Source organism: Mobula birostris, chromosome 7 (genome assembly GCF_030028105.1).
Source record: "Mobula birostris isolate sMobBir1 chromosome 7, sMobBir1.hap1, whole genome shotgun sequence".
Taxonomy (NCBI): Eukaryota; Metazoa; Chordata; class Chondrichthyes; order Myliobatiformes; family Myliobatidae; genus Mobula; species Mobula birostris.
The window spans coordinates 717962-730448 of record NC_092376.1 but is presented as its reverse complement, the minus strand read 5'-3'; the positions used below and the strand labels follow the sequence as shown (position 1 = coordinate 730448).

The following is a 12487-nucleotide window of genomic DNA, read 5'->3' as shown; positions in this document are numbered from 1 at the left end:
AGTAGGTGGTGGAATGTGTTATATCAATAGGGTTCAGAGGTTCTGCGACTGGCTGTCCTCCCTGCCCATTCCGAGAGTTATATTACCCCAGCCGGTCTGTAGAGTCTTTGACCCCTCAACAGCCGAGCATCCCGGTCCTGTCCAGTGGAAGGCCGTCTCTACCCCGTCCTGTCGACGTCCCTCGCCTCCTGGGTCAGGTGGACGCACCCTCTGGCCTGACGGTGGTTCTCTGTGACAGGTGATGGAGTTTTACTGCGGCCCCTGTGAGACGGCCATGTGTGGGGAGTGTACCGAGGCCGAGCACCGTGAGCACCGCACTGTGCCACTCAAGGATGTGGTGGAGCAACATAAGGCGGCACTTCGCAAGCAACTGGACACCATCAAGAGCCGGTGAGCAGAGCAATTGCACCCTCCAGCCCCGGACCTCCGACTTAGCCCTGACCCCCTTCCCCACACTGACTCCTCCCACCTGCACTGTTTCCCTCTTCCCTTCCACTGCCTCCCCCCTCTTTCTCTTCCCTCCTCCTCTTTCCCCACCACTACTCTCTGGGTTGTGTTCTTCCTCAGACCCTCACTGTTTGTCCATTGGGTGTTGGGTGGGGAGGGGACCCCGTCTCCGGGTGTTCTGATGGTCAGAGCTGTGGGCTGTTACAGGTGGGTCAGTTCTATGGTTTTGAATTAGCGGTTTTGGGTGGGTGGATGTGCAGTAACTGAGGAATCTGGGCACAAGCCTTCAAGAAGGGCAGGGTATGGTGAGAGAGTGGTGAGATCTGGGCTTCCTAATGCAGACCTGGTTCAGATCTAGAGCGTATGGCCCTACTGCCCCACACTGTACTCTGGACTTCCTGTACCTGAGAATTCTTCTCAGTGAGATGGAACTCACCACAGTCTGCACCACATTAACTTGGACGGTCTCGGCAAGAAATGTTGACTGTTTTTTCATTTCCGTAGATGCTGCCTGATCTGATGAGTTCCTCCAGCGTTTTGTGTGTGTTGCTTTGGATTTTCAGTATCTACAGAATCTCCTGTGACTGTTAATACAAACTGGTGGACTGGAGCAGGGCAGGAGCTGCCCTGTGAACCCTGACCTTGTTGACTCTGGGGTTGCCCACAGCTCATCCTAATCCGGGCTCTGATAAACATTCAATTCCTCTACCACAACGATCTATATGTCCATCGATGAATGGCAGGTTCCCCACACTCTCTCAATGTGACTTGTCTCTCATAAGAGTGGTGTCCGGGATGGAATGAAATTGATTTATATAGTCACACACATCGCGCTAGAGTGCAAAGCTTGTCTTGTATACTGTTCCTACATTACACAGTGCATTGAAGTACAACAAAATGAAACAATAGCAATGTAGAATGAAGTGTTCCAGTTACAGAGAAAGTGTGGTAATGCACACACACTGCTGGAGGAACTCAGCAAGTTGTGCAGCATCTGTGGAGGGGAATAAGTAGGGTCTAGGCCCAAAATATAAAATGTTTATTCCCCCTTCCATAGATGCTGGCTGACTTGCTGAGACCCTCCTGCAGTGTGTATGTGTGTTGCTGTGTGTTTCCAGCATCTGCACAGTCCCTTGTGTTTAAAGAAAGTGCAGTCCAGTTAAACGATAAAGTGTAAGATCATGACAAGGTAGATTGTGAGGTCAAGAGTCTGTCCTATCATACAGCAATCTGTATGATGTATAATGGGAGTGGGCACCTGACAATGGAGATGGACAGTACAGGAGAGGGGGTTTGTGTTCCAGCTCTGGAGAAGCAGAGAACATGGGATTTGATGGACGGGGATAAGGTGACAATTGGATAAGAGTTCAGTGTTGAGTGTTCAAGGAGCAGACCAAAATGAATATAGCATCAATTGAAAAGAGAAAACACTGGCAACACACAACTTGTCAGGCAGTGTCTAGAAAGAGGAACTGTTAATATTTTAGGCCGAAGACCCAAGTCAGGCAGTGTCTGTGGGAAGAGAACTCCTTCAGAACTGGGTATGACCGGATGAACTGCACCCTAGGGTTCTGAAAGAGGCATCATTAGAGATTGTGATGGCATTAAAAGTGATCTTTCAAAAATCATTGGACTCCGGCATGGTGCCAGAGGACTGGAAAATTGCAAATGTCACTCTACTGTTTAAGAAAGGAGGAAGACAGCAGAAAGGAGATTATAGACCAGTTAGCCTGACCTCAGTGGTTGGGAAGACGTTGGAGTTAATTATTAAGGATGAGGTGATGGAGTACTTGGTGACACAGCATAAGATAGTACAAAGTCAGCATGGTTTCCTTCAGGGAAAATTATACCTGATGAACCTGTTGGAATTCTTTGAGGAGATTACAAGTAGGATAGATAAAAGGGATGCAGTGGATGTTGTACATTTGGACTTTCAAAAAGGCCTTTGACAAGGTGCCACACATGAGGCTGCTTACCAAGTTAAGAGTCTATGGTATTACAGGAAAGTTACTAACATGGTTAAAGCATTGGCTGATTGGTAGGAGACAGTGAGTGGGAATAAAAGGATCCTTTTCTGGTTGGCTGCCAGTGACTAGTGGAATAGATGGCTTTGTTGCCAGGTTTGCAGTTGATACAAAGATTGGTGGAGGGGCAAGTAGTATTGAGGAAGCAGGTAGGATGCAGAAGGACTTAGACAGATAAGGAGAATGGGCAAGAAAGTGGCAAATTCTTCAAAATGGTTATTTCTTCAGCAGCTTGATCGGGGCACGACTGCGCAAGCACATGGACGTCAACCAGTGAGAACACTGAGAAGAGTTTAAAAGCGAGAAGTGTTTAAAGGGAGACGGTTATTTTTTTCAGCAGTTTGATCGGGGCACGACTGCGCAAGTGCGTGGATGTCAGCCAGTGAGAACAGCGAGAAGAGTTTAAAAGGAGACACCTTATAGAGCGGGTGTTGGAGGAGTGAGCGACGGAGTAGAGGTAGACAGAGTAGAAAAGCTTTGGTTCAATGGGGCTTTGGTGATAATGGGTCGAGGTGAGGTAGATTGACCTTGTAGAATACAAACAGGAAGAATGTGTGTGAGGCTGGTGTTCTGTGCTCGCAGTCAGATGTGGGAAGTCTGGGAGACTCCAAGCCTCCCGGATGGCCACATCTGCACCAGGTGTGTCGAGCTGCAGCTCCTTAGGGACAGTGTTAGGAAACTGGAGATGCAGCTCGATGGCCTTTGTCTGGTCAGGGAAACTGAGGAGGTAATAGAGGGACCTGTAGGCAGTGGGTAACAGTCAGGAGGAAAGGGCAGGAGTCAGAGGCTAGAGAACACCCCCGAGGCTGTACCCCTTGACAATAAGTACTTGTGCTTGAGTCCTGCTGGGGGAGAAGGGTACGACCTACCTGGGGGAAGCAACAGAGTCTGGCCCTGTGGCTCAGAACGATAGGGAAAGGAAAGGATGGCAGCAGTGATAGGGGTCTCTATAGTTAGGAGGTCAGACAGGCGACTCTGTGAATGCAGGAAAAAAGCATAGATGGTAGTTTGCCTCCCAGGTGCCAGGATCTGGGATGTTTTTGATTACGTCCACGATATCCTGAAGTGGGAAGGAGAACAGCCAGAGTTTGTGGTACATATTGGTACCAATGACATAGGCAGGAAAAGGGAGGAGGTCCTGAAAGCAGACTGCAGGGAGTTAGGAAGGAAGTTGAGAAGCAGGACCTCAAAGGTAGTCATCTTGCGATTACTGTCTGTGCCACATGACAGTGAGTATAGGATAGAATGAGGTGAAGGATAAATGCGTCGCTGAGGGATTGGAGCAGGGGGCAGGCATTTAGATTTGTGGATCATTGAGACCTCTTTTGAGGCAGGAGTGACCTGTACAAAAAGGACGGGTTGCACTTGAATCCCAGGAGGACCAGTATCCTAGCGGGGAGGTTTGCTAAGGCTACTGGAGAAAGTTTAAACTAGGATTGCTGGGGGGTGGGAACCAAACTGAAGAGATGGAGGAAGAGGAGGTTGGCTCACAAGTCGAGAAAGCTTGGAGACAGTGCAAGTGGGAAGATAGGCAAGTTATAGAGAAGGGATGCGCTCAAACCTGTGGTTTGAGATGCGTATTTTAATGCAAGTAGTATTATGAACAAAGCAGATGAGCTTAGAGTGTGGATCAATATTTGGAGCTATGATGTTGTGGCCATTACAGAGACTTGGATGGCTCAGGGGCAGGAATGGTCACTTCAAGTGACAGGCTTTAGGTGTTTCAGAAAGGTCAGGGAGGGAGGCAAAAGAGGTGGGGGTGTGGCACTGTTGATCAGAGATACTGTCATGGCTGAAGAAAAGGAGGAAGACATGGAGGGATTGTCTACAGAGTCTTTGAGTGGAAGTTAGGAATAGGAAGGGGTCAATAACTCCACTGGGTGTTTTTTATAGACCACACAATTGGGACATCAAGGAGCAGATAGGGAGAGAGATTCTGGAATCGGTAATAATAACAGGGTTGTCGTGGTGGAAGATTTTAATTTCCCAAATATCGATTGGCATGTCCCTAGAGCAAGGGGTTCAGATGGGGTGGAGTTTGTTAGGTGTGTTCAAGAAGGTTTCCTGACACAATATGTAGATAAGCCTACAAGAGGAGAGGCTGTACCTGATCTGGTATTTGGAAATGAATCTGGTCAGGTGTCAGATCTCTCAGTGGGAGAGCATTTTGGGGATAGTCTTCGCAATTCTATCTCCTTTACCATAGCATTGGAGAGGGATAGGAACAGACAAGTTAGGAAAGTGTTTAATTGGAGTAAGGGGAGATATGAGGCTATCAGGCAAGAACTTAGAAGCATAGAAACCATAGAAACTACAGCACAGAAACAGGCCCTTTGGCCCTTCTTGGCTGTGCCGAACCATTTTCTGCCTAGTCCCACTGACCTGCACACGGACCATATCCCTCCATACACCTCCCATCCATGTATCTGTCCAATTTATTCTTAAATGTTAAAAAAGAACCCGCATTTACCACCTCGTCTGGCAGCTCATTCCGTACTCCCACCACTCTCTGTGTGAAGAACCCCCCCTAATGTTCCCTTTAAACTTTTCCCCCCTCACCCTTAACCCATGTCCTCTGGTTTTTTTCTCCCCTTGCCTCAGTGGAAAAAGCCTGCTTGCATTCACTCTATCTATACCCATCATAATTTTATATACCTCTGTCAAATCTCCCCTCATTCTTCTACGCTCCAGGGAATAAAGTGCTAACCTATTCAACCTTTCTCTGTAACTGAGTTTCTCAAGTCCCGGCAACATCCTTGTAAACCTTCTCTGCACTCTTTCAACCTTATTTATATCCTTCCTGTAATTTGGTGACCAAAACTGAACACAGTAATCCAGATTCGGCCTCACCAATGCCTTATACAACCTCATCATAACATTCCAGCTCTTATACTCAATACTTTAATAAAGGCCAATGTACCAAAAGCTCTCTTTACGACCCTATCTACCTGTGACGACACTTTTAGGGAATTTTGTATCTGTATTCCCAGATCCCTCTGTTCCACTGCACTCCTCAGTGCCTTACCATTAACCCTGTATGTTCTACATTGGTTTGTCCTTCCAACGTGCAATACCTCGCACTTGTCAGTATTAAACTTCATCTGCCATTTTTCAGCCCATTTTTCCAGCTGGTCCAAGTCCCTCTGCAGGCTCTGAAAACCTTCCTCACTGTCTACTACACCTCTAATCTTTGTATCATCAGCAAACTTGCTGATCCAATTTACCACATTATCATCCAGATCATTGATACAGATGACAAATAACAATGGACCCAGCACTGATCCCTGTGGCACACCACTAGTCACAGGCCTCCACTCAGAGAAGCAATTCTCTACCACCACTGTCTGGCTTCTTCCATCAAGCCAATGTCTAATCCAATTTACCACCTCTCCATGTATACCTAGCGACTGAATTTTCCTAACTAACCTCCCATGCGGGACCTTGTCAAAGGCCTTACTGAAGTCCATGTAGACAATATCCACTGCCTTCCCTTCATCCACTTTCCTGGTAACCTCCTCGAAAAACTCCCAACAGATTGGTCAAACATGACCTACCACGCACAAAACCATGTTGACTCTCCCTAATAAGCCCCTGTCTATCCAAATGCTTGTAGATTCTGTCTCTTAGTACTCCCTCCAATAACTTACCTACTACTGACATTAAACTCACCGGCCTATAATTTCCCGGATTACTTTTCGATCCTTTTTTAAACAATGGAACAACATGAGCCACTCTCCAATCCTCCGGCACTTCACCCGTAGACAGTGACATTTTAAATATTTCTGCCAGGGCCCCCGCAATTTCAACACTAGTCTCCTTCAAGGTCCGAGGGAACACTCTGTCAGGTCCTGGGGATTTTTCCACTTTAATTTTCCTCAAAACAGCAAGCACCTCCTCCTTTTCAATCTGTACAGTTTCCATGGTCTCACTACTTGATTCCCTCAATTCCATAGATTTCATGCCAGCTTCCTTAGTAAATACAGATGCAAAAAACCTATTTAAGATCTCCCCCATTTCCTTTGGTTCCGCACAAAGCCGACCACTCTGATCTTCAAGAGGACCAATTTTATCCCTTACAATCCTTTTGCTCGTAATATACTTGTAAAAGCTCTTTGGATTATCCTTCACTTCGACTGCCAAGGCAACCTCATGTCTTCTTTTAGCCCTCCTGATTTCTTTCTTAAGTATTTTCTTGCACTTCTTATACTCCTTAAGCACCTGATTTACCCCCTGTTTCCTATACATTTCATACAACTCCCTCTTCTTCTTTATCAGAGTTGCAATATCCCTTGAGAACCAAGGTTCCTTATTCCTATTCAATTTGCCTTTAATCCTGACAGGAACATACAATCTCTGCACTCTCAAAATTTCCCCTTTGAAGGCTTCCCACCTACCAATCACACCTTTGCCAGAGAACAACCTGTCCCAATCCACGCTTTTTAGATCCTTTCTCATTTCTTCAAATTTGGCCTTCTTCCAGTTCAGAACCTCAACCCTAGGACCAGATCTATCCTTGTCCATGATCAAATTGAAACTAATGGTGTTATGATCACTGGAACCAAAATGCTCCCCTACACAGACTTCCATCACTTGCCCTAATCCGTTTACTAACGGGAGATCCAATATTGCATCCCCTCTAGTTGGTCCCTCTATATATTGATTTAGAAAACTTTCCTGAACACATTTTACAAATTCTAAACCATCTGGACCCCTAACAGTATGGGAGTCCCGATCAATGTATGGAAAATTAAAATCCCCTACCACCACAACTTTATGTTTCCTGCAGTTGCCTGCTATCTCTCTGCAGATTTGCTCTTCCAAGTGTCGTTGACTATTGGGTGGTCTGTAATACAATCCCACTAATGTGGCCATACCTTTCCTGTTTCTCAGCTCCACCCATAAGGACTCAGTAGACAAGCCCTCTAATCTGTCCTGCCTGAACACTGCTGTAATATTTTCCCTAACAAGCAATGCTACTCCCCCACCTTTCATTCCTCTGCCTCGATCACATCTGAAACATCGGAACCCTGGAATATTAAGCTGCCAGTCCTGCCCCTCCTGTAGCCAAGTTTCACTAATTGCTACAACATCATAATTCCACGTGTCAATCCACGCCCTCAACTCATCCGCCTTCCCCGCAATACTCCTAACATTGAAATATATACACCTCAGAAGATTTTTACCACCACTCACAACCTTTCTATCAGCGGATTTGCTTAAACTTTCAACATCATTTATTTTCACCCCAGCCACACTGTCAGCTCTGGCACTCTGGTTCCCATCCCCCTACAAATCATAAATTGGGAACATGTTCTCAGGGAAATGTACGGAAGAAATGTGGCAAATGTTCAGGAGATATTTGCATGGAGTTCTGCATAGGTACCTTCCAATGAGACAGGGAAGTTATGGTAGGGTACAGGAACCGTGGTGTACAAAGGCTGTTGTAAATCTAGTCAAGAAGAAAAGAAGAGCTTACAAAAGGTTCAAAAAACTAGGTAATGATAGAGATCTGGAAGATTATAAGGCTAGCAGGAAGGTGCTTAAGAAAGAAATTAGGAGAGCCAGAAGGGGCCATGAGAAGGCCTTGGCGGACAGGATTAAGGAAAACCCTAAGGCATTCTACAAGTATGTGAAGAGCAAGAGGATAAGACATGAGAGAATAGGACCAAACAAGTGTGACAGTGGAAAAGTGTGTAGGGAACCGGAGGAGATAGCAGAGGTGTTTAATGAGTACTTTGCTTCAGTATTCAGTATGGAAAAGGATCTTGGCGATTGTAGAGATGACTTGCAGCAGACTGAAAAGCTTGAGCATGTAGATATTAAGAAAGAGGATGTGCTGGAGCTTTTGGAAAGCATCAAGTTGGATAGGTCACTGGGACCGGACGAGATGTACCCCAGGCTGTGTGGGAGGTGAGGGAGGAGATTGCTGAGTCTCTGGCAATGATCTTTGCATCATTAATGAGGATGGGAGAGGTTCCGGAGGATTGGAGGGTTGCGGATGTTGTTCCAATATTCAAGAAAGGGAGTAAAGATAGCCCAGGAAATTATAGACCAGAGAGCAATGTTCCTTCTAATTTTTAGTAGTCAGTGTGCGCAAAAAATCTTATGTTGTGGTCCCGGAGGACTGGAAAATTGCAAGTGTCACTCTACTCTTTAAGAAGGGAGGAAGGCAAAAGAAAGAAACTTGAAGGCAGTTAGCCTAATCTCAGTGGTTGGGAAAGGGTTGGAGTCCATTAGTAAGTATGAGGTTTTGGAGTACTTGGAGACTAACGATAAAATAAGTCTAAGTCAGCATGGATAAAATGCTGGAGGAACTCAGCAGGCCAGGCAGCAGCTATGGTAAAGAGTACAGTCAATGTTTTGGGCCGAAACCTCTTGGCAGACTGAAGAAAAAATGCTGAGGAATAGATGTAAAAGGTGGGGGGAGGGGGAGAGGAGAGAGAAACCCAAAGTGATGGGGGAAACCTGAAGAGGAAGGGATAAAGTAAAAACTGGGAATTTGTTTGGTAAAAGAGATCCAGGTCTGGAGAAGGTTGAGTCTGATAGAAGACAGAAGGCCATGGAAGAAAGAAAAGGGAAGCGAAGGGAAGGGAACCAGAGGGAAGCGATGGGAGGGCAAGGATATAAGGTGAGGGAGGAAAAAGAGGATGGGGAATGGTGAAGGAGGAGGCTATGGATACACATATCAGAATGGAAAGTGGAATTAAAATGGGTGGCCACTGGGAGATCCGGCTTTTTCTGGCAGATGGAGTGTAGGTGCTTGGCAAAGTGGTCTCCCAATCTACGTCAGGTCTCACTGCTATGCAGGAGGCCACACCGGGAGCAACACACACAGTATATGACCCCAACAGACTCACAGCTGAAGTTACCGCTCACCTGGAAGGACTGTTTGAGGCCCTGAATGGTAGTGAGGGAGGAAGTGTAGGGGCAGGTGAAGCACTTGCAAGGATAAGTGCCAGGAGGGAGATCAGTGGGCAGGGATGAATTGACAAGGGAGTCACGTAGGGAGCGATCCCTGTGGCAAGCAGAAAGTGGAAGGGTGAGGAAAAGATGTTCTTCTTGGTGGGATCCCTTAGGAGATGGCAGAAGTTGCGGACAATTATGTGCTGGACGTGGAGGCTAGTGGGGTGGTAGGTGAGAACAGGAGGAACCCTATCCCTGGTAGGGTGGCGGGATGATGGTGAGAGCAGATGTGCGTGTAATGGAAGAGATGTGGTTGAGGGCAGCGTTGATGCTGGAGGAAGGGAAGCCCCTTTCTTTGAAGGAGGAGGACATCTTTGTTCTGGAGTGAAAAGCCTCATCCTGAGAGCAGGTATAGCAGAGACAGAGGAATTGAGAAAAGGGGATGGCGTTTTTACAAGTACCAGGGTGGGAAAGATATGGTCCAGGTAGCTGTGAGAGTCCGTGGGTTTGTAATAGACATCAGTAGATAAACTGTCTTCAGAGACAGAGAGTTCGGGGGGGGTGGGGGCTAGGGAGGTGTTGGAAATGGACCAGGTAAATTTGAGAGCAGGGTGGAAGTTGGAGAAAAAGTGGATGAAATTGACAAGTTCAGCATGGGTACAAGTAGCAGCACCAACGTAGTTGTCAATGTAATGTCAGAGAAGTGCAGGGTGATCACCAGTGTAGGCTTGGAACTGTACCACGTAGCCAACAAACAGGCAGGTATAGCTGGGACCCATGCGAATGCCAAGGCTGCACCTTTTGTTTGAAGGGAGTGGGAGGAGCCAAAGGAGAAATTATGTAGAGCGAGGACAAGTTCTGTTAGGCGGAGGAGAGTGGTGGTGGAGGGGAACTGGTTGGATCTGGTGTCCAGAAAGGAACGGACAGCTTTGAGTCTTCCTGGTGGGGATGGAGGTGTATCAGGACTGGGCATCCACAGTGAAAATAAGACGATGGGGGCCAGGGAACTTGAAATCATTGAGAAGATCCAGAGCGTGTGCAGTGTCACAGATGTTGGTAGGAAGGGACTGAACCAGGGGGATAAAACAGAGTCGAGGTATGCCGATATGAGTTCAGTGGGGCAGGTACAAGCTGAAACAATGAGTCTACTTGGACAAGCAGGTTTGTAGAACTTGGGTAGCACGTAGAAACGGGAGATATGGGGTGCGGGAACTATGAAGTTGTTGGCGTTGGATTGGAGACCCCCCCCACCCCCAGAGTCAATAAGGTTGATGATGTTGTGTGAGACAATGGCCTGGTGTTCCTTAGTGGGGTCCTTTTTGAGGGGTAAGTAAGAGGAAGTGTATGAGAGTTGGGGCTGGGCCTCAGCAAGGTAGATAGAGGTCAGTATGCCAGACTACTACATGCTCCCTTGTCAGCGGGTTTGATAGTGAGGTTAGGATTGGTGCAGAACGAGTGGAGAGCAGAGCTTTCAGACGTTAATGAGGTTTGAATTAGAGAGAGGAATGTTGAAGTCTAGACTCTCTCCACCTTTTAAATCTTTTTTTCTCCAGTCCTGCCAAAGGGTCTCGGCCCAAAACGTCAACTGTACTCTTTTCCATAGATGTTGCCTGGTCTGCTGAGTTCCCCCAGCATTTTGTGTGTGTTGCTTGGATTTCCAGCATCTGCAGACTTTCTCCTGTTTGTGCTAAGTCAGCATGGTTTCTGTGAAGGGAAATTTTGCCTGACAAATCTGTTAGAGTTCTTCAAGGAAGTAACAAGCAGGATGGACAAAGGAGAAGCACAGAATGTCACTTACTTGGATTTTCAGAAGGCATTTGACAAGGTGCCACAGATGAGGCTGCTTAACAAGATCAAATCCCGTGACATTACAGGAAAGATACTGGCATGGATAGCGGAATGGCTGACGGGCGAGACAACAAGTGGGAATAAAGGGGGGCTTTTCTGGTGGCTGCCAGTGACTAGTGGTGTTCCTCAGGGATCAGTATAGGGACTACTACTTTTCACATTGTTTGTCAATGATTTAGATAGTGGAATTGATGGCTTTGTGGCGAAGTTTGCAGATTATAAGATAGGTAGAGGGGTAGGTAGTGTTGAGGAAGCAATATGATTGCAGCAGGGAGACAAATTGGAAGAATAGGCAAAAAAGTGGCAGATGGAATACAGTGTTGGGAAATGTACGATAATGCATTTTGGTAAAAGGAACAAAAGTGCAGACTATTATCTAAATGGTGAGAAAATTCAAACATCAGAGGTGCAGAGGGACTTAGGAGTCCTTGTGCAAGACTCCCAGAAGGTTAATTTACAGGTTGAGTCTGTAGTAAAGAAGGCAAATGCAATGTTAGCATTTATTTCAATGGAAATAGAATATAAAAGCAAGGAGATAATGCTGAGCCTTTATAAGACACTAGTTAGGCCACACAGAGCATTGTGAACTGTTTTGGGCCCCATATCTCAAAGGATGTGTTGTCATTGGAGAGAGTCCAGAGGAGGTTCATGAGGATGATTCCAGGAATGAAGGGGTTAACATATGAGGAGCTTTTGGCAGCTTTGGGCCTGTACTCACTGGAATTTAGAAGAATGTGGGGGGAATTCATTGAAACCTACTGACTGTTGAAAGGACTAGATAAAGTGGATGTGGAGAGGATAATTCCTATGGTGGGGGTATCCAGAACTAGAGGGTACAGCCTCAAAATTGAGGGGTGACCCTTTTGATCAGAGGTAAGTAGGATTTTTTTTTAGCCAGAGAGTAGTGAATCTGTGGAATGCTCTGCTGCAGACTAAGTACGTGGTTACTTTTGAAGCAGAAATTGATAGTTACCTGATCGGTCGGGGCATCAAAGGATATGGGAAGAGGGCAGGTGAATGGGTGTGAGTCAGAATCAGGATCAGCCATGATGAAATAACAAAGTAGACTGGATAGGCTGAATGGCCTCATTCTGCTCCTGTCTTATGATTTTCGAAGAGCTATTTAATTACTGACTTTGAAATACAGTGCAAACCAGACCCTTCCTGCCCACCGAGCCACACAGCACAGCAACTCACCAATTTAACCCCAGCCTAATCACAGAACAATTTACAATGACCAATTAACCTACTAACTGGTACGTGCT

The 12487-nt window shown here is 46.4% G+C and overlaps 1 protein-coding gene across 8 annotated transcripts in view; it reads left to right on the top strand.

Annotated features, from left to right (window-relative positions):
- The window catches only part of LOC140199933 (tripartite motif-containing protein 2-like), a 96413-nt gene that overhangs the window by 26799 nt on the left and 57127 nt on the right, over nt 1–12487 (top strand). For all 8 annotated transcript variants that reach the window (XM_072262416.1, XM_072262420.1, XM_072262415.1 and 5 more), the window contains one exon: nt 239–390. In XM_072262416.1, the coding sequence (XP_072118517.1) occupies nt 239–390 (152 nt within the window). The remainder of the gene's footprint in view (nt 1–238; nt 391–12487) is intronic.